Below are 23,932 nucleotides of genomic sequence, written 5' to 3'. Positions count from 1 at the left end.
TGAAAACAAATTATGAAAGCCAGCAGAAAGCAATCCAAATAATTCCAAGTAGTCACACAAGGCTGGAAATTGTTTGGATTCCCAACACTGGGAAAGACCCCATAACAGTATATCGGGGAGAGTTCTCAAAAAGGTATCATCTTAGTATGCGCAAACAAAAAGCTGCAGAAACCACAAGAAAGCTTAAAAGCAAGCCACAGAAGGATTAAACCGACTCTGAAGTAATGTAACTGTATGCCAAACAATAGTCAACACTGTTTAATAAAAGAACACAACAAAATTTAAGAATAATATAAAAATTATAATACTGATATCCAACTAGAACTTACCAGGCATGAAAACAAATAGAAAAAAATATGATCCAAACAGAAGAAAAATCATTCCATAAACAAAACAAAGACAAGCTGATGAAACTAGGAGACAAAAATATTTAAAAAGCTACCTAAAAGCTTTGTAAGTGCAAGGCAAAAGAAAACTTGAACAAAAATGACTCCAAAATGAAATGTACAGAGGTGAAAAATATCAGAAATGAAAATTTAATTGCATGGGCTTAAACAGTAGATTGAATAAGGAGCAACAGGAAAACAAAATCTAAAATGCAGGCATGTGTGCATGAGCACACACACAGAGGAAAAGCACATCAATGACCTTAAAAAATATATAAAGACATCTAAGAGGACAGAAAAGAAATGAATGGTCCAAAAAATGGGGGGAAGTTACAAGAAATAATGGCCAACTTTTAAAAATTAATAAAAACCATAAACTCACAGATCCAAGAGGCTCATAAACTCCAAGATAAGAATAACAGCAAACCTCTTGTCAAAACTTGGGCAAGCCAGAAGAACATGGAGAAAGATCTTTAAAATAAGGGGGAGAAGAAAAAGGAAACTGTCAACCTAATTTTTACCAAGAAAAATAACTTTTAAAAGTGAAGGCAAAATAAGCACTTTCAGACAACAAAAACTGAGAGAATTTATTATGTGTAGACCCTACACTATAATATATTCTTTTTTTAATTTGTTGAAAGAAGTTCTTTAGACAAAAGGAGATTATTAGATAGTCAAATAAATAATGAAAAGTATGAGAAGTGGTAAATAAGACACTTCTCGATAATCTTTTAAAAGAAACAGAAAAAACTGATGGCATATCAGGGATGGGATTGTGGCTCAGTGGTAGAGTGCTTGCCTTGCATGTGTGAGGCCCTGGGTTCAATACTCAGCAACACATATAAATATATGAATAAAATAAAGGTCCATCAACAACTAATATAAAAAAGATGGCATATCAAAAAGCACAAGAATGAACTCATAAGTATTTACAGTAACAAAAGATAGAACAATTTGAGCAATAAAATGTAAAAAAAATAGTGAATTCTAATCCACAGAATGGAAAAAAAATGAGTCTAAACTGTAAGTAAATGATACAGGATAGTTCTTTCTTACCAAAATCAAGTTAATGAATGGAATAAGGGATTTTAAAAAAATTCACCATTACAATAAAACTGTAATAATACAAACTGTAATAATTGTTGCAGGGAATATCCACAATGAGTGCTCAAAATAGTGTCCAAAAGATTAAGGAAAATCAACATATTTGCATGGGCTAAAATGAGCATCTCCCAAGACAATTGTTAATTAAAAAAGAAAAAATATTAACTTTACAATGGAGAAGCACAGAAATCACATTCACCAAGTGGACAGGGTCAAAAATCACCAGTAAACCAGGTGTGGTGGTACACACCCATAACCCCAGCAAATCAGGAGGCTGAAGCAGGAGGATCGAAAGTTCAAGACCAGCCTCAGCAACTTAGGGAAGACCTCAGCAACTAAACAAGACCCTATCTCAAAAAACAAAAAGATCCGAGGATGTAGCTCCATCTTAAAGTGCCCCCGAGTTCAATCCCAGTATCCCCCCCACATACCAAAAAAAAAAAAAAAAATCACCTGTAATATGACTTATCAACATTATATATCCCCTGATATAATTCACTGAGAAGGGCATCATAATCACTATGTTATTTTGGGCAAAAACACAAACTCAAAGTAGTCATGAAAAAATATCCTAGAAACCAAAAATAAATGATACATTCAAATTATCTGAGCAGCACTTTTTCTGACTTTGATATTTTAAAAGGAAAGACTTTCAGTCCTTCAACTAAAAGACTTTCAGTCTTTCAATTTGTCACATATCAGAGGAGGTTACAGATACATGACTATTAAAATATAACATAGAACTCTGAAACAGAAATTGAACATTAGATGAAAAATAAGTGAAATAAAATTTATAGTTTAATTAAAAGTATTCTATCAATGTTAATTTCTTGGTTTTGATCATTATACAATGGATATACAATGGTTATACAGGGCAAGCTGGATATAGGATATATGAGAACCTTCTGGTTTTACAGCTTTTCTGAAAATCTGAAATTTATTCAAAATTAAGATAATTTTGAACTTAAAGCAAAATAACAGTAATTTATTATTATGGGATTTACAATATCTAAAGAAGTGAATATGAAAGGAAGAAAATAACTTCTGTGGTGTGGTTCTCAGGAAATATGTGAGGTAGTATATTACTTGAATGTAAAATCTATTATCATAATGTATTATAGATACTACACAAACAAAGAAAAAGTAACAAAGATGTATAATAAGCCAACGATGGAGAAATGGAAATTATAGAAAATACTCCAAAAGAAGGCATAAAAGGAAAGGAAAAAAATAAAAAATTATCCACCAGGATAAAAAAACACACAAAAAAAACCCTAACTACATGCTGTCCATGTTACATATAGAGACCCAAAAAACTGTAAAAATAAAAACATGGAAGGAGATATATATAATGCAAACAACAATCAATAAGGAAGCTGGATTGACTGTATTAATACTAGATAAAGTAGAATTTAGATAAAGAGTATCACCAGGGATAAAAACAGTTTGTGGGCTGAGGTTATGGCTCAGTGGCAGAGCGCTTGCCTAGCATGTATGAGGCACCGGGGGGTTAAAGTCTCAGTACCAGGTATCAATTAATAAAATAAAAGTCCATTGACAACTAAAATAAAAATTTTTAAAAACACAGTTCATAAAGATAAAATGGTTACCTTATCAAAAAATATCTATATGTAACTAATAACAAAGTTTCAAGTTATAAGAAGCAAAAAATCAATAGCACTAATGGGAGAAAGATAAATCTATTATAATTAGAGCTTTCAACGCTCATTTCAAAATAATTAACAGGGGTACAGAAAAAAATAGATAACAATACTAACCAACTTAACTTTGCTTATATTTATAAAATTCTCCAGGAAACAGCAGGGTATACAGACTTTTCAACTGCATTTAAAACAATTATCAAGATGGATCATATTTTATAAATAAAAAGAAAAAAATCTAAGAACATCTCTCAAAAACTTGGAAACAGAACAACTCACTTTTAAATAACCCAAATAAATAACAAGGGTTATCTAGAAGACATTTTGAACTGATTTATAACACAACACAACATGTCAAAATTTGTGTGCTGCTTCAAAGAATATTTTGAGGAAACTTGTAGCTATAAATGCTTATAAAAAGAATAAATAATAAATAAAAAGAATAAAACCTAAAATCATCCTAATTACCAACTTCAGAAAACAAAGAACATATTAAACATACAGTATTACAGAACAACAAAGAAACATAAAAATAGAAAAAAAATAAAATAGTTTTCCTAAAAGATTAATAAAATGGAAACACTTCTACCTAGACTGAGGAAGCAAAGAGAAAAAGATCCAAATTTCCAATATCAATAATTAAAGAAGGATAACACTATACATATTATAGACATTAAAGGAATAAAACAAAATTAGGAATACTTTTAAGTCAATAAATTCAACAACTCATATAAAACAAAATACCTCAACAGATTCAAACCACCAAAATTGAACTGAGAATAGAAAACTTGAATAACTATCTCTTATATAAATTGAATTAGTAATTTAAAATTTTCCCACAAAGAAAATCCTGGTCCCAGAATGTGTAACTGATAATTTCTACTCAACATTTAAAGAGAAAATAATTCTATAAAAATGCTTAAAGAATTTAAAAGAAGAAACATGTCCCAGTTCATTATATGATCTGAAGCCAGAAATGCCCTGATACCAAATATTGCCCAAAAAAGGAAAATAAAAGGTCAACATTCATAATTAATATAGATGCAAAAATCCTTTAGAAAATTAAGTTCAGTTGAATGGAAGATGGAAGGAGAACCTCATTGTTACACAGAATACATATATGATGTTGTGATGAGAAAAAGAAAAAAAAAGTGTGTCACATTAGATTGGATAGAGAGAAAGGATGGGAGAGAAAGGAAGGAGTAGGGGGGATAGGAAGGACAGCAGAATAGACAATATGATTGATGTATGTTCATTCCATGTATGTATTATATGTCAATACATTCTGCTGTCATGTATGACTAAAAAAATAAAAATAAATCATATGGTAAAAAAATTTAAATATAATAGTAAAACAAAGAAAATTAAGTTCAGTTTTATATATTAAAAAGGTAATATTAGAATGTACCTAGCAGGCACTCAAAGATTGTTAATTGAATATTTCAGGTTTGTTTCAGAGGTTGTGCACTTTTAACTATTATAGTCATATGTCAAATGATGATGCTCTGAGAAATGTAATTTTGTGAAGCAACTTCCTTGTACAAACATTACAGGGTGCACTTAAGACAGCTTTGATGTCACTCACTATTCATAATCTTATGTATCACACTTATATATGTTGCCTATCACTGAAACATTGTTTCTTATGCAGCACACGTGACTTAACTGATCACATTAAAAATGCTTATATTTTAGAAGTTATTCTTATTTTTGAACTTCTAAGAATAATTTTCAAGTACTCAGTTTAGCTATTAAAAAAAGAACACTTCAAACCTTACTAAAATGCATCTGTGAAACTACATAATTAACAAAACTGGAAATACCTGTCATACAAGTTTTAACAGGTTTAGAAGGGTTAGAAGTCATATCATTATATCATTTAAATTATATTTAAAAGACTTAAATTTCCCTTTTACTACAAAGAAAACTTTGGGGGTTCTTTTAAGCAAGTACTTCTGCAACATGCTGTCTTTAGGATACAATGATTGCCCTCTTCTCTTTGGAATGCTGCTGCAGCATGGGAATTATTTATCTCCTTTGATTCTAACAACTTCTAAAATCAATCATGTGCTTTTTTTCTATATTCTCATTGTCTCCTTTAGCAATAGTGATAACTTCTACCACAAGGTTTTGTTTAGTAAAAGACTTGAAAATTTGATAACAATAGACTAAGTTAACAGCTCATTTCTAGGTCTCTAAGGTTTCTTACTGATCCACAGTCAAAAGGAGTTACTTATTAACAACTATGAATTTCCTTCATTGATTTCTTTCTTGCTAAAGTGAGTTATTCATTGGCATTTGTACAAAAAACTTATTATTTAATAATGTTACCTCAGCCATGAACATGAAAATAATTCTATCAATCCTGGCAGTCATGGTAGAATTTTGAGAATTTTAAGATTAAGGTTTACAATGTAAAATAATTATAATGGTATGTATTGGAATATTACAACTTTATAATAAAAAATTTTAATAAAATTATAACCTTATATAAAAATACTATAATAAACTTATTATAAAATTATAATAGTATGACCTATGACTAAAATGTAAGATACTAAAACAGTGGAAACAGGTAATAGTACGAGGTTTCATTAACCCATTAAATCCTAATGTTTTAATTGTGCATTTTCAATGAAATTTATAAAGGTACATTAACAGGTTGGAAATCAAAACTTACAGCTTACACATATATTAATATTGTTTATAATGATATTATTTTATAGTTATTTTATAAGGTTTTAGAGGTGTTCCACTATTGGGACAATGGGACAAGATGGGTTAAATAAATGGTATGACTATTACTAGTAGTAATAGTCATACTATTTCAAGTTATAGTTACTGAAAGCCTACCGTTTGGGTGCTGGTGGATAGATAAAGGGGAATGAAGGAAAGACAGAAGTTGGGATTAGGAAGTGGTTGAATGAATCAGACTTAACTTTCCTATGTTCATAGATGAATACACAACCAGTAATACTCCAAGTCATGTACAAGAATGGGATTCTAATTGGGTAAGTTATGTTCCATGTATGTATTACATGTCAAAATACACTAAAAATAACAAAAAAATTTGAATTCTAAAAAGAACAAAAGAATTTTAAAAACTCTATATACTTATAAAAAGTTTTAAAAAGTAGGTCCTAATCTCCATCATGTCAGATTAGACCCCAATTTCCTTAATAAGACTCCTATAGCGCAAGAATTAAAATCAAAAGTCAATAAATTGGATGGATTCAAACTAAAAAGTCTCTTCTAGGAAAAGAAACAATCTCTGAGGTCAATAGAGAGCCTACATCTTGGGAGGAAATCTTTACCCCTCAAATATAGCACTAATCTCTAGGGTATATAAAGAACTCAAAAAGCTAAGCACAAAAAAAATAATAACTCAATCAATAAACGGGCCAAGGACCTGAACAGACACTTCTCAGAAGATGATGTACAATCAACCAATAAATAAATGAAAAAAATGTTCATCATCACTAGCAATTAGAGAAATGCAATCAAAACCACTCTAAGATTTCATCTCACTCCAGTCAGAATGGCAGTTATTATGCATACAAACAATAATAAGTGTTGGTGAGGATGTGGGGGAAAAGGTACACTCATACACTGCTGGTGAGCCTGCAAACTGGTATAGCAATATGGAAAGCAGTATGGAGATTCCTTGAAATGGAACCACCATTTGACCCTCTCCTCGGTCTATATCCAAAGGACTTAACAGCAGCATACTACAGGAACACAGCCACATCAATGTTTAAAGCAGCACAATTCACAATAGCTAGATTGGGGAACCAACCTAGATGCCCTTCCGTAGATGAATGAATAAAAAAAAAATGTGGTATATATACACAATGGAATATTACTCAGCAATAAAAGAATAAAATCATGGTATCTACAGGTAAATGGATGGAGTTGGAGAATACAATGCTAAGTGAAGTTAGCCAATCCCAAGAAACCAAATGCCTGAATGTTTTCTCTGATATAAGCAGGCTGATTCAGAGTGGGATAGGGAGGGGGAGCATGGGAGGCAAAGAGGAACTCTAGTTAGGGAAAATGGTGGGAGAGGAAGGGAGGGTGCATGGGGTTAGAAATAGAGGTGCAATGAGATGGACACCATTATCCAAAGTACATGTATGAAGACACAAATGGTGTGAATATACTTTGTATAAAACCAGGGATATGAGAAATTGTGCTGTATATATGTAATATGAATTGTAATGCATTCTGCTGTAAAAAAAAAAAGTAGTATACTAAATCAAACAACTGATTAAGGGTACAGATTTTATTTTCATAGTGATGAAAATGTTCTAAATTGTTTTGTAATGAATAAAAACTCTGAATACATTAAAAACCACTGAATTGCAGACTTTAATAAAAGTATCAATTTACAGTTTGTGAATTATATTTCAATTATGTTGTTAACACTATCTCATTGCAATGAGTGCAATGGCTTTCAACTGCAGCTGCATATAAAATAAGTTTGTTCTTTTTTTTTTTAAAAAAAAAAAAAAGTAAAATAATTCCCTGGACTTGCCAGAGATCACTAAATCAGAATCTAAATCAGAATGGGATTAATATCATTTGTCTAGACCAGTGAGGGCCATAGAGTGGAAACTGAGACCCAGGTCCAAAATCAGAAAATTTCCTAGTTGCAGGATCTTCTATAAATTATCTAATTGCTACAATTTTAGTTCCTTCGGCACTACGAGGAAGGGATACCCATTTTATTGGGTATCGAAAAGATTTAGTGATATACATATAAAATACACAGGATGCTATGGTTTGGATGTAGTTCATTCAAGGGTTCATGTGCTGGAGGCCCAGTCCTCTTGAGTGGTAGGGTATGAGCTGATATCTAATGGGGAAGGTCCTTAAGCCACTGCAAAGTTGCCCTTGGAAGGAAACAAAGTATTTGCTGTGGGACCTCTGAATTTGGCCAGGAAGGTTGTTGTAAAAGAACAAGCCTGGCTACTCCCAGACTCTCAGGCTTCCTGTTTGGCAACGTGATAGCTCCCTCTTGCAGGCATTCCCAACATTGCAATGTCATATACCATAAGGCCTTCTTCACCAAGGCCAATCTTTTATGCCAGCTCTATAGGTTAGAATCTGCACAACTAAGAGCTAAATAAACCTCTTTTCTTTACTGAGTTACCCTGCCTCCAGTATTTCATTATAGTAATACAAAACAGAATAATATACATGAACAGATCAACACATAGTATATGACATATTAACAGTGTGCTCCAACAGCTATTATTACTGTTTGTTATTTTTACTAGATCTTTATTTTTGTTCACTATAAGAAAATGAATAATGCAAACTTCTGCATGTTTATCCCAAATTCAACTAAATTAAACCTTATAAACCATTACTCCTACTAAACATTATATTTAAAAGCAATTTACTTTCTACCTGATACCCTACTTGTATTAAAACAAATGTATGATGTTTCCATTAAACACACACAAACTTTAGTAATGTTAAGTAATGGTGGAAGGGCACACATTAACAAATTCAATGATTGTTTTTAGAATTAGAAATATATGAATAAAGGCAAAGATTAGGTAGCTCCAAATATAAACCATTTAATAAAATATGCCAATTTAAAAAGATATGCTCAATTTTTCAGTAAAACTGCTGCGTGTATATTCCCAAGAACAAACTGAAGTTAAATTTAAAATTCTGTTAAATAGGGCTGGGGTTGTAGCTCAGTGATAGAGTACTTGCCTCACATGCGTGAGGCCCTGGGTTCAATTCTTAGCACCATATTAAAAAAAGTAAATAAATAAAGATTGTGTCCATCTACAACTAAAAAAAAAAATTATTTAAGTTCTATGAAATAACTCCTCACTTAAATATGCTAATTTCCAGGTAATTTGATAGCAATGCTATGGAAAGAAACCCTTAAAGACTTGTGAATTAAAGTCAAACTTTTTGACTAAGTATAGCAAAAAACGCAAAACAATAATAATAAAGACAGGCAATAATATTTAAAATATATATAAAAATTCACTATTTGTTTTTTCCAAGTCCATACTTCTACTCAACAATAAGCCATAAATGCAGGTCACATTTTAACAATATGGTACTAAAATGAGTCATTCAACAATTTCATTTCTATGGGAAAATATGGAATGCAGCATTTCCACAGAGAAATTCCTGGGAGTATTTTAATCTCTCTTGAGCAAACCATACTTACTTTGCACATACAGTGTATTACTTCAGAAAATATATAATATAATGGCTAGTCTAGGTATTTTTAAATTAATATTTTAAGTGTCAAATTAAAATTAAATGTAATAGAACATGTTACCCAAGTTTAAATGCATCTTAAAACAGAAAACATTATTTCCCTGAAAAGCTGTAGAACCTAAAATCAAAAATTTCCTGTATCACCTACAAGATCAATTTTGAATGTAAGAATATATTTAATTCATCTTTGTGTAAATAAACCTTTAACAAAATAAAAACTTCCCTTTAAAGTTTCAAAATACACTTTTTATTCTGGTTTTTTAAAAAATCTAATAAAAAGGACAAAGACAGTACCTTTAATTTTCACAAAAATTGATGCCAATGAATTTTAATAAAGACAATTTCTGTTTACTGACTTTACACATCTATATTCCTTACTTTTTCATCCTCTTAAACATTTCCTTTGTTTCGTTACAATTCAGCTTTCTATACAAGACCAGAATGAAATCAAAATGCTAAGTGTTGGATTTACTAAGATCTCTCTTCTTCTAATTTTTCTGTACTGGATTTTTTTTTGTTTGTTTGCTATTAAACTTAAAAATTAGGCAAATAACTTTCAAAGTCATTTTTGAGATAAGGTCTCACTATGTTGCCCAGGCATACCTGGAAATATTGGGCTCAAGCTGCTACTATATTAGTTTTTTTCCCATTTTTTAATTGCTTCATATTAGTGATACATTAGGATTCATTTTGACATAATTATAAATTAAAGTATGATTTGTTCCAATTTAGACCTAAATACCCCTATCCCCTTCCCCTCCTCCTATTCCCTTTCCCTTACTGATCTTTCTGCTATTTACTTACACTTTTTTAAAATTAGTGTCTTGTGGATATACATAATGGTAAGATTCACTATAGTATATTCATATTAGATGATTTTTAATGAAAATGTAAGTATTTTCAAAATTTATAAAACGTTTTTCTATTTTCCTATGACACTGCTGTTTTGCAAAGCTCTAATGTAACAACCTTTAGTAAGACCAAGTAGAAAAGTAATGTGAATTTAGTCTTCAGATAAAAAAAGGAAAGTCAGAATGGGCAATTGGAGCCTTAATATATCTAGTATAAATATATAGATACTTTAAAAATAGATAAAAACTTAAAATTAGGCAAACATCTTTCAAATTCATTTTCTCCAAAATCAGAACAGATTCAGTTTGTGATAAAGGTTTAATTACATCTACTTTCTATCTTACTTTTGAAGCTTACAAAGTAATCTCAAGTCATGTAGTATTAAGTAAATCACAGGGAAAATGGAATTTAGAAACAAGTTTCAGGAACTTTCTGATATGGAAAAGCACTCAACAGAATTACTAAGCATAACAAATACTAAAAATAATAGTAATAATCCAAATCCTCTTACCAATTTCAGCAGGTAGTTGTTTGATTTTGTTCTCTCGAATGCTAAGCATGCTGAGTTTTGACAGGTTTTTGATGTCCTTTTCCACAGTAGTAATACGATTAAAGCGAAGGTAGAGAGTGGTGAGAGAATCTAGCCTATACACCACTGAAGGAATTTCTCTCAGTTTATTATGCCGTAAATCAAGCATCCGCAGCTTCTTCAAGTTATCAAGAGAGTCAGGCAAACTGGTAAGCGAATTTTCACTTAGAGCCAGTGTCATGAGATTTACTAAACAGCCCACCTCTGCTGGCAGGGACTGCAGTTTGTTACTGTATAAATAAAGTTCTGTTAATTGAGTCAACTCTTTGATTGATGATGGCAATATGTGTATAGATCTCTTGGATAAATCCAAACGCATTGAATTCTCTTCCCGGCATTTGTTGAGCTCTTTAATCACTTCTGCGTTACTGGATTTTTTCCTAGTCCCAGGTGCAGGATTTGGCCGTTTGATCGTATTGTCAACTGAAAAAGCCACCCCTGGTTGGGCAGCACTGGAGTCCTTTTTTCCATCTTTGGCATCTTTTCCTTTGGTTTTAGGTTCTTTTTCTTTGCTTTCTTTCCCAAAACCTCCAGAGGCCTTTGCCTCCTTTTCTCTTTCCTTGGCTGATGGTACTTTGGGATCTTTCTCTTTAGAGTCTTTTTCTTTTCCTAAACTACTACTCATGATGACTCAAGCTTAGGAAAAAAAAAAAAAAACTACATGAACTTTTACTTTATTTGCTAGCAACTGAACTCAAAGATGAAGAGACAAAGAGCCTACACAATTAAATAGGTGTTGGCTTGAAAAAGTAATCAGCATGGAGTAACATCCATCTGTTACATGGTGGATCTAAAAGCACTATGCCCATTTCTGACAACTCATTCCAAATGGTAAAATGGTGCTGGTCAATGATTCATTAGAATTCCTGAAATATAATAGAGAGTATTAAATTACCTTAAGTTATAATTTATATTAAGTAAATAGTCTCTGAAAAACTATCTTACTGTGAACTTTGCCATGTTCCTATTACTTGATACAGTATTTATTGAACCCTTTATAATGTAAAATCCACTGAAAACTACAAAAATTAATAAGGCAGGCCCTCACTTCTAGGAATTTGCAATCTAATAGAAAGAGGTAAATGATCACAAATTACTGTTACAAAACTTTATGAAAGTTAAAGTGAGAAATCACAACAGCAGCTAACATTTATTAAGGGCTAAGTACAAACACTAAAGAACTTACAAATATTTATTTTAATATGTATATATAACAGCACTATGAGATAAACTGTTATCCTCATTTTATACAAAGGAACACTAAAGCACAAAAATATTTTTAGATAACTAGCTTTGTTATCTTGGGGGAAAAAAGAGCCAAAATTTAAAATTAGGCAGCATATGTCCACAGCCTATATTCTAACCATTCCCCTAAAATTGTTCTATCTATAACTACTTATAGCTTTACAAAACAGAAAGGATTTCAAAGTTGATAAAAGAATGAATAGCAGTGTGGCAAAAGAACAAAAAGGACAAAATGATATGCATGGAAAAAAGCAAATAGTTTAGGGGAAAGATTATTAAAATATGCACTTTTAATAAGGAATCTAGTTGATTCTTATACAGGTAAATCTGAGGGACCACCCTTTAGAAACCATGACAGAGCAATCTCAAATGATGTCTATATTCTAGACAAGTGAAAAAGATCAATAGCACACTAAGTACAAAAGGTTCACTGGTAAAAGTAATCCACAAAGACCAAAAAAGTAATAAAAGCTTTGAAAAAGGCATCAGTCCTCCCTAAACATTTTTTTCAATTTAAAATAAATGATTCATATTTTTAACTCTTGTTAACTATATAACTGATAAAACAACTTGCATGGAATGCGTCAAGACTCTGGGTTTGATCACAGGAACAGGAAAAAAATAATTTTATTTATTTATTTATTTTGCTATGGGCCCCTCACCCATACAAATTTACAGGTTAGATATCAGCTATAGAACTTTTAGGAAAATCATTCAGTGAAAACAGCTGAGAAACTTAGGCTAACTGGCCCTTTAATAATGAGATAGAATTCAAACAAGGAGAGGTAGGTGGTACATCATGAAAGGGAAGGTTTTGCCTAAAGAAAGAATGAATGGACTTGGTTTGCATAGACAATGAAAAGGTAGGGCTTTGCTCAAACAAGAGATATAACAATGATAATAGGAGCTGGGTAGAGAATTAATGATCTATAATTTGAAACTGCAAAGTATGAACTTACATTGGTATACACAATTAAATAAATATGCTATTATTTGGCTAGCATACCATGAAAGCCCATTTCACATTATTTACCACTATGCCCCCTTCAAACCATGAAGTGCTTTTACTCAAACCATTTAACAATGAATAATGGAAAATATGCAATAACTTAAGGGATACAACATTGTTTATCTGTCTGTACTTAAGAAATGTCATCATGAGCTAGCCAGGCATGATGGCACATGCGTGTAAATCCTAGTAGCTCCTCAGAGGCTGATGTAGGAAGATCACAAATTCAAAGCCAGCCTCAGCAATTTAATGAGGCCCTAAATAACTTGGCGAGATCCAGTCTCAAAAAATAAAAAGAGCTAGGAATGTGGTTCAGTGGTTAAGTGCCCCTGGGTTCAATCCCTGGTACTAAAAACAAACAACAACAACAACACAAACACTGAAAGGTCATCAAGTGACACTATCAAGTTTCTGAAAATTCACTTTTTATTTACACACAATTTAGAAGGACAACAACTTCTGTGTTCCTGTGCAGAAATCAAGTAAGATTTAAAAATACAAATGTCCAGGCTCCATCTCAAACTACTCAATCAGAATCTTTAGGGAAAGGAATCCAGGAAATTCTAAAACCTAAAACAAAACTGCCTCAATAAAAGCTTATCAAGAGGCTGGAGCTCAGTGGTAGCGCATTTGCCTGGCTTGTGTGAAGCACTGGGTTCAGATTCTCAGAACTGCATATAAATAAATAAAATAAAGGTCTATTAACAACTAAAAAAAGAAAGCTTATCAATTTGGGGAAACACTTGATCTGATCAAATGTGGGATCTGAAAACCAGTAAATGTATTTCTCAAGTATAATTCTAAAACAATGAAGGTTGAAGGTCAAGGACAAGTCAGAAGATAACTACAATAATGAAAAAACAATATTACTAATAATTTTAAGGTCCTACTGAAGACTAAGAGGAGTTCCCATAGTTTATCAATACCATCCGCTATATTTGAACTTCAAACTACCAATACTTGAGTTATTTCAATTATTTTACTATAGCAGTGATAGATTTGAACTGAATCACATGCTCATCCTGCAGCTCCTATACCTAATGAGATTTGCTAGTACATAACTTAGTTACAGTTCACCATGCTTTTTCTTTAATCAACGAGGCTGAACTAAAAATTTTATACTTCCAATAAAAATATAGTTTGTTAAGGAGAACTGATTTGACAGCCCTAAGTAAATTAGGGATCTATATCTGAATCAAGTGACACTGCCAAAATTTTTGAGAGAAAATGTATTCAGAGTAATCTTTGATGTTTCTTGGAAATAAGTTATTCAAGAGTTTGGGATTTATTTCATCACTTTAATTGTATGTTTTGGGGGACAACTACATTTATACAAAATCGGAATATTGTACCCATTCATGCAACAGTATGAATGGTACTCAGTCTCAAAATTCTTAAAATGGGGGGGGGGCATAAAATTCTATCAATTAAGCTGAAGTCAGCAATGTGTTTTTTACACTGAGATCTTTACCACCCCAGGTTAACTCTTATTTTCAACCAACTAATAACTACTGTATATAGACCTCTTGATATGGGCTTTTTATTTATCTTATTTCATACTCTCACAACCAGATGTCCAGGAAGATATTAAACAATTTCCCTACTCATAACCAAATTAACTCTCTTAAATCCATTTTACTGTTAATCCAAAATGGCATCAAACAAGAAAATGGCACTGAATTCCGCCCTGCAGAAGTCTAGGTTGAAGTAACTTTCACTAGCATATAAATCTGTTTTAAATTATGAAAGCAATTTTAAATTCCTAAATTAAGAGTGCCTCTATTCTCAATTTACAAACAAGAACACCGACACATCTAATAAGTGACTAAAGAAAAATATAAAAATGGGTATGCCTGATTTTAAATTCCACATTCTTTGCCTTATGCCATGCTGGATTACAAAGATAAGCAGACATATCATGATTGTATAAGGATGTTTATTAATTTAGGCTTCCAATATTTTCTAAGCCAAGAATTCTATCACTAAGCTTTCTGTCACTGTAATGAATATCTGAGATAAAAAGCTTTAAGGAAGAAAGGATTGTGTTGGCTCACAGGTTTCAGTCCATGGTTGCTTGACCCTATTACCTTTGGGCCTGAGATAGTACATCAAGGCAAGAGCCACAAGGAGGAGCAAAACTACTCACAACATGGTTGCCAGGAAGCAAAAAGGGAGAAAGGTACCAGGGTCTCAATATTCTCTTTAAGGGTATTCCCCCAATGATCTAACTTCCTCTACTAGGTTCCATTACCTCCCAAAAATGGCCATAAGGTGGGGACCAAGCCTTCAATACATGAAACTTTGAGGCCAATAAACTTCTCCTGTAAAGGGCCATAGGTTTTGCAGGCCAAATTGGTCTGTTACAGGAACTTGAAGTCTGTTATTTTAGTATGAAAGCAGAAGCAGACAAAACATAAACAGGAGTAGATGCGTTTCAACAAAATTTTATAGCAAAACAGGTCAAAAAATTTGGCCATTGATCCATAGTTTGCCACCCTTTGTCCTGTCACTGTTTCAGGTTTTAAATCATTACTTTCAGGAACTATATTTTTATGCAAATTGGACACAAAAAGTATTTTTTTACTTGCTCTTGTAATATACTCACATTACATTTCGCTATTTCCAAAAGAAATTTCCTATGATTTAGGAGGAAGAGACAAAGAAAGAAAGAAGAGAGAAATCACAAGCCTATTAAGATCTATTCCTGGTATAAAGACTATGCTAACCATATGTGTCATAATGTTTATGCAAAAAGAAAAACAATCAATAGGACACACACACTAAATATATCCCTTAGTTTTTTCTAAGGTGAATGCTTTTACAACATTAGATCTTGAATTATAATAGACAAGACTTCTGGTCCCAGACAAGATAGCTCAATTATATTATTATTATTATTATTATTATTATTATATTCTTTCCACTAAAAATAACCTAAACCCTGGATAAAACTTATTAAGCAACTAGCTGAAGACTATGAAAAGTAAAGAAAAGAAGGGAGACTGACAGGGGGTGTTGGGACTTTAAGAATTATCTGAAAGTGAGTTCCTTGGGATTTGTCTTCATCTCCTACATATCCTAACCTGGGCAGTAGAGAAACCCACAACCAAAAAATACCAAGAGGCAAAAACAAATGAAAACACCAAGAAATATCTGCTCTCTCCAGCCAAAGAACTGTGAAAAAGGTAGCTTTCCAAGATGGTGCCCTTTTGACCATTCCCTCCTTTCTCGAAAACTAAAAGAAGTCATGTCCCTCTCTACCTCCTCAACTGGCACTAAAACCACAAAGACTTTGGAGTGAAACCCTGCCAACCATCCAGCTTTGTAATTACTTGTACAGAAGCAGTATACATTCCCCTTCACATCATCTCTGTGGTTCAGGAGTATGAAGTAGAGTCCTGCTGACCATTTCCAAGTTGCACTTATCAGATTATAAGAAAGAGAGCCCCGTTAATCATCCCTTGTTTTGCACTAAGCAAATATTGGCAAAGGGGTAATATACCACCCCTTCCCAATCAGAGAGAAAGGAAGATTAGGAGAGTAAGGAACTGAAAAAAAGGGATTCTTTCAATCTATGTAGTATTTTCAGGCATAACCCATAGTAGCTCAAGCATGAAAGTAACTAGTCTAAGAATTGAACTATAGTGTGGAATATCATCTATGTTTCACATAGGCTTTGGATAGAGGGCGTATCAGATATTAAACTGATAAGAACAGATACTACACTTGATCTTAGCCAAAAGGCCGAGAAGCAATTCACATAGGCTTTGGGATGGCCCACAGATCAAAGTTTTGACTGGAACCAAAGACCATAGAAGTGGGTCAGGTCAGGACATGTGTTCTGAACCAGTTTATGTGCTAAAACAGAAGATTTAAACAAATCAGAATTAAAAATAATAAGTCTCAAAATGACCATGATAAAACTAAAAATAAAAATCCATAAACCTTCACCTATAATTGGGGATTTTATCGCCCCATTCTCAGTAGTATAAGACTAAAATGCAGAAAATTAGCAAAGAAATCAAAGGTCTAAATAAATACCGAAGGATTTTCTCTTTAAAGTTTTATAACTTTTTCACATTTAGATCTGAATTATTGAGTTAATTTTTATATAAGAGGTTTATACAAAATAAGTCTAGTTGTTCCAACATCATTTCTTGAAAGGCCGTCTCCATTGAATTCCTTTTGCACAGCTTTCAAAAATTAGTTGGAAAACACCAAATGCTGACAAGAAAACAGAGCAACTAGAACTCTGTTTCATTGCTGGTGTGAATGCAAAATGATATAAGCCACTTAGACTGTCTCTTATAAAACTAAATGTATTCTTGTATAAACCAATTACTGTCCTCGTATTTACCCAGATGAGTTGAAAACTTACATCTACATAAAAACCTGCACACAAATTTTCATAGCAGCTTTATTTTTTGTTGTCCAAACTTGGAAGCAACCAAGATATTTTTCAGTAGGTGAATAGATAAACTGTGGCACATCCATACAATGGAATAAAACTTAGTGATTAAAAGATATCAGGATCTGAAAACACTTGAGGGAAAAGACATTTATAAGCTGAAAAAAAAACAATATGAAAGGCTACATATTGTATAATTCTAACATGACATTCTCTGAAAGACAAAACAAACTATGGAGATAGTAAAAAGATCAGTTATTTGTAGAGGGTTCTGGGAGAGAAAGGGAAGAATGAGTAAGTGGTGCACCGGAATTTTAGGACATGAAAACTGTTCTGTATGATATTTTATTGGTGGATACATGTCTTCATATATCAAAACAAAATGTACAGCTCCAAAAACTGGACTCTAATTAATGATATGGTATCAAAGAGTTATGACACCAAAAGTAAAGTCCTTAAAGGGGGAAAAAAAATCAACACGTGGATTTCATCACAAAACTCTGTACAGTGAAGACCCAATTAAGAGAACAAAAAGATAAGCTATAGTCTGAGAGTTCTGTGTTTATAAATCACATATGACAAAGGAGTTACATCCAGAATATATACTTATTTTAAAAACTCTTAAATAATAAGACAACAATCTGATCAGAAAATAAGTAAAAACTCAGACACTCCAAAGAAGACATAAATGGCAAATAAGCACAAGCAAAAATGTTCAACATCATTAGCCATTAAGGAAATCCAAGTACAGGTACCACTAGATGAGCTAAAGTAAAAACAATGATACCATAACCTGGTCAAAATAGATAAACTGGATCTCTCATTCACTGCTGACAAGCATATAAAATGGCACAGTCACTATAGAAAATAATTTGGCAGTCTCTCCTAAAGTTAAACACACATTTACCATATAACCTAGCACTTGCACTCCTGGGTATTTCTTCTGGAGGAATGACAATTTAGGCATTTACATGTTGACTGCAATCTTATTTGTAATACTTCAAAGCTGGAAACAAACCAAATATATTTTAATAGGCAAATGAAAAAACTGTGGTGCATTCATGCAATGGCACATTATTCAATAAAAAGGGATAAACTATTACTGACCCCAGTCCAAAACTTAGATGGATCTCACTATGCTACATTAAAAAGTCAACATCAAAAGATTCCATATCGTATGACTCTGTTCATATACTATTCTTAAATGACAAAATTAAAGTGATAGATAATGAGTTAGTGGTGTGATGACCTGGGGTTGAAGGGAAGGTGTAATTATAAAGGTAACAAGTAAGAGTTTCTCAGAAGTGATGAATAGTTCTGAACTTTATGGTAGTGTTCGTAAGAATCTATACATGTGATCAAATTTCACTCCCACAGGTGAGAGAAGAGTGCATGGAAAAACTGGTATAATCTCAAACCCAGGCTATAATTTGTGATTTAGTTCATAGTATTGTACCAATATCAAATCTGGGATTTCAATAATCATAGCATAGTTATAGAAAATGTTAGAATTAGTGTAAACTGAGGGAAGAGTACAGGAGAACTGTTTTTATAAATAATATAAATCTAAAATTACCTCAAAAAATTAAACAATACAAAGCATACATTGGACAATACAAATCTACAATATGCAGTTCTAAAGCAGCATTTGCACTAAGCTCAGTAGTATATATGATTCCAGCTACTCAGGAGGCTAAGGTAGGCCAGATTTCGAGTTCCAGGCCAAGCCAGGCAATCTCAAAATAATTAAAAGAAAAAAAAAAAAAGGCTGGAGATGTATCTCAGTGGTAGTGTCTGCCTAGTATGCGCAAGGCGATGAGTTCAAAGCCCAGTGCTAAGAGGAAAAAAAAAGGGGGTGTTGATTGATGCATTTGAAATAAATAGAATTTTAAAAACCATTTTTTGGGGGGAAAACATTTTAATATTTTTTTAAAGAGTAGCAATTCAAATAGGAAAAGACTTTTTTCAATCAAGTTCAACATTAGATAAAAAATAACCTTGCTCACAAATGCTATTCAATTTGAAAAGGCACATATTTTGTTAATACTACCAAGAAAAGTTTTTCTTTTCCTCAAGTACAAATACATACAAATATACTTTATGAACACAATGATCATTTATAAAATAATGGTGAGTCTATCAGGAATATCCTAGCATACCCAATAACTGCATTCTTATTTGCCATTAAATCTAGTATAAAATGACTGGGTTTTTAGTTTTTAAAAAATTAAATGAGAGTAGGAAGAAAAATATTTGTGATGTTGTCATAAATGCTGCCACAACTCTGAAATTTATATAGAACGCATAACTTGTCAATATCCAATAAGTAGGGTTGTGGTGATATGTCACACCATTTTCTGGAATACAGGGGTTACATTAAAAGGATACAATTTCAAACAGTTTCCTTCCTTGGAAATAACTTTACTGCTTTGTAATTCAATTGTTTAAATTTAAATGCTTCCTAACCATGACATAATAGATATATACTACTGTAAAAAATTTTTTAAAGGGAGGGATGGGGTTGTAGCTCAGTGGTAGAGCACTTGCCTAGCATGTGTGAGGTACTGGTTTCGAGTCTCAGCACCACATATAAATAAAACAAAGGCCCATTAACAACTAAATTTTTTTTTTAATTTTAAAGATGTACACTACTATAGGAAAATAATAAAAAGATAATTTACTAGGGCTTGTAGAGCACTCACCTGGCACGTGTGAAGCCCTGGATTCGGTCCTCAGCACCACATAAAAATAAATAAAGGCATATAATAATAATAATAATAATAATAATAATAATAATAATAATAATAATTTACAACTAAATTGTGCCTGGGAGAAAAAGAACTACAGACTATTTTGTAGCACAGTCCTGGTAATGTATTTTTTTAAATGCAATCGCAAAAACTATCTATTTGGGCATTTTTATAATGGGTCAAGTATGGAAGACACCAATAAGACACAGGTAAACAGTTTCTAAATAGTAGTCCACAGAAGACCTCAAGCAAAAGAAAACTGTAATTATGTCATTCATCTATTTGAGAAATATTTATTGAACTCCTCCCATGTATCAATATTATGCTAAGTTGTGAGTAAACAGACCTAGTTCTTGCCTTCAAAGGACATATAATCAGATAGAAAAACAATGAAGAACACTCCATGAGAAAATTTTTTACATGTAAGGACTGAGATTCAAGAACATTATGAGACAAACTAAATTGAACATAATTCTTCATAATTGTGAATAAGAAAGATGAAGCTGCAGTTGAGAAAAGGATCTTAACTGTGTTGTACATTATATGTACAGCGAGGTATCTGGTTAAGTTTCACTGGCCCCCCCCCCAATTCCCTGTGCATTCCCCAGCTATCTGAATTTCCTTCCTCCCTCTCTGATGAACCCCTGGCAAATATTTTTCAAGTGCCTAAATTCTGTGCTGAAAACACAAGCAAAGCACTTTATCTATGTCTTGGTCAATGAGAAAAGTATAGTTACAATAGTTTTTGCACTTTTCAGGAAGTAAAAAGTAATATCTACATAATAGAGGGAAGACTACTTTTTAAAATTTGAAACATTTAAATTTATTCATTATTTCTGATAATCATACCAATCTTGGTGTGTGTCACAAATGATACATTTGTATTGGTTTGTACTTGCATCTATTATATTCATGATATATGTGAGTATATATACACACGTTTGTATTCTTATTTTCTAGTACTGTGCCTAAGCATTTTCATATTCACATGCAAAATATAATTCTTCATTGTTTTCTAAGTGCCACTGTACCTAAGCATTTACATGACACAAAACATTCTTTCTTCTCATATCTCTTCTCAATTACTTCGGATATTATGATGATTTTAATTAGATTACTATTATTTCAGAATACTAATTTTCATATAAATATTGTCTGCTGTACTTGAGAATCACTAAAAGCAAAAAGTCATCAGAAGATGGAAATAATTCAAGAGATGTTTTAGAGACAAAATCAAAACAGGGATGAATGGGAATGGGGGGCACAAAATAATATCTAAGCTGCTGGCTTAAGCAATTAGGTAGATGCAGAATGAATATTCAAATTAAGGAATATAAAAAAAGACCAAAGTAGCATTTTGGACAAGCTTACACTAAAGTTCTTAGTCCGTATTTGTAAATATGGATTTGGAATAAAGAAATATCTGAGCTAGAAATAAAGATCTAGCTTTGGTGTCACCAACAAAGGTCTGAGATGAGAGTACCAATGAAGAGCATGCAGAAGAAAAACATATTAATACTTTGGTAAAGATAAACATTTAGGGATGGACAGATGGAAAAATAGAGATATACATTAACTAGAAAAAAATATTGTCAAAGTAGCAGCCAGTTCAGCTAGTTGAATTTTAGTAGTAGTCGTCAAAAAGATCTAACATACTAGCAGAAAAATAGAAAGGATCTTTTTCCCTTTCAAACAGGAAATCAGAACGGATTTCAGTTGCAGACAAGTTCATTTGGGAATAAGAGGAACAGGAAGAAGTCAAGGGTGATAATTATCTCAAATTACATATAGCATCATATTTGTTTGGCAAAGGAAAAGCAAATTAATCTGCTGAGAACAAGAGAGGTAGGGTTTTGAAAGAAGTAATGATGACATAGACCAGAGACAAAACTACAGAGTTTGATAAATTTAGGTATTAATTTATAGGAGCGCCAATCTCCAAAGCTGCGGCTTTTTTTCTGCCAGTATTTGGCAATCTAAATTGTATTCTTAAATTAATCTAAAGTTGAGATTTAGAGGGCAAGTGTGGCAGAAAAATAAGGGAACACACAATTTAGATTTTAGGCTAGAAAGGAGAAAAAAGTCAACTTAATAAATTATTAATTTCTAAGACAACTGACAGAACAAGATTAACAACTGACAGAACTAGATTAAGAAACTAGTCGAGTAGTTTATTTAGGAGTATAATGTTCTTCCAGAAATATATACACCCAGAAATTTATACCCACAACACTAACACAGGCCAGTTAAAAAAAAAACTTAAAAATCAAGCTGGGCACAGTAGTGCATGCATATAATCCCAGCAGCTCCAGAAGCTGAGACAGGAGGATCACGAGTTCAACACCAGCCTCAGCAAAAGCAAAGCGCTAAGGAACTCATTGAGAACCCATCTCTAAATAAAATACAAAACAGGGTTGGAGATGTGGCTCAGTAGTTGAGTGCTCTTGAGCTCAATTGCCGATACCCCCCCACACACACAAAAAAATAAATCATGATGAAATGTCACTATACAACTAACACAGCACATACAGAGGGAAAAAAAATAGTAATACCAAATGCTAATACAACATTATCTCATACATTGCTGGTGGGAAGGCAAAATACGGGGTATAGTCAGAATACAAAACAGCATTTACTATACTTATAAAACTGAATACATCCTTACTATATAACCTAGCAACTGTGCTACTCTTTGGCATTCATCACCAAGAAATGAACACATATTCTTGCAAAAATCTGTATTCCACTATTCAAAATAGTTTAATTCATAATGATACAGAGTGGAAACAACCCAAATGTCCTCCAGTGAATACACAGTTAAACAAGCCTTAATACAGCTACACAAAGAAACATAAGTCAGCAATAAAAAAGAACGAACTATTGATACATATAAGAAACTTGATCTCAGGGACCTTGAGCTTAGTGGAAAAGTCAATCTCAAAAGGTTACATACTTTAAAATTCCTAAATAACTTCTTTGAAACAACAAAACAGTAGAGATGGAGAAGACAGAAGTGGTTGCTAGGGGATGGGGTCAAGGTAGGGTAGGGAGAGTTGACTTATTGGTGATAGAACCAGAATGTATCTTGACTTTGAGAGTTGTTAAATGAATCTATATATGGGGTAAAAATACACAGAGCTATACACATACTCAATGAATACATGAAAAAGTGGGGACAGAACTGAATAAGTTATATAAGCTATTTAACTGTCATACCACTGTCAATTTTCTAGTCTTGATATAGATATTATATTACTGTATTAGATGACAACATTGTAAGAAGCTGGACAAAGTGTTATTTTTTGCAGCTTCCTGAGTCTATCACTATTTATAAATTTTTTAAAAAAAGACTGTCAGTGATTTAATCAATCACACTATGAAATATTCATAAGGATCCCTAAATTACAGGGTTTGGAGTTGTCCTGGTTTGGTGAATACATCAAGGTGGTAAGAAGGTGGATGCACTGAGAGGGGATGTGTGATATCTACATCTCATTCCCCACACCCTACCCCACACATCTATTTCATGACTGTTCCTGAGTTGTATACTTTATAATAAACCAGAAATTGAACTGCGTTCCTGAGTACTGTGAACTGTTCTAATCATTCACTGAACTTGAGAAAGGTGTTTAAAGTACAGATGAAACAGACTTGTGATTGTTGTCTAAAGTGGGGG

General features: G+C 32.5%; 1 protein-coding gene and 1 non-coding gene across 4 annotated transcripts in view; both read right to left on the bottom strand.

Moving 5' to 3' along the window:
- Positions 1 to 23,932, bottom strand: part of Shoc2 (SHOC2 leucine rich repeat scaffold protein) — a 99,090-nt gene that overhangs the window by 57,178 nt on the left and 17,980 nt on the right. For 2 of the 3 annotated variants that reach the window (XM_026389188.2, XM_077799029.1), the window contains exon 2: positions 10,767 to 11,710. In XM_026389188.2, the coding sequence (XP_026244973.2) occupies positions 10,767 to 11,469 (703 nt within the window). In that variant the 5' untranslated portion in view covers positions 11,470 to 11,710. The remainder of the gene's footprint in view (positions 1 to 10,766; positions 11,711 to 23,932) is intronic. The other variant, XM_077799030.1, reaches the window with a different exon arrangement.
- Positions 16,656 to 16,854, bottom strand: LOC113183022 (U2 spliceosomal RNA). The gene has a single exon (XR_003300819.2). It is a non-coding gene; the product is annotated as a U2 spliceosomal RNA (small nuclear RNA).

This window comes from Urocitellus parryii, chromosome 5 (genome assembly GCF_045843805.1).
Source record: "Urocitellus parryii isolate mUroPar1 chromosome 5, mUroPar1.hap1, whole genome shotgun sequence".
Lineage (NCBI taxonomy): Eukaryota > Metazoa > Chordata > Mammalia > Rodentia > Sciuridae > Urocitellus > Urocitellus parryii.
Note: the sequence above shows the minus strand (reverse complement) of the source record. Positions and strands in the feature narration are given on the sequence as shown.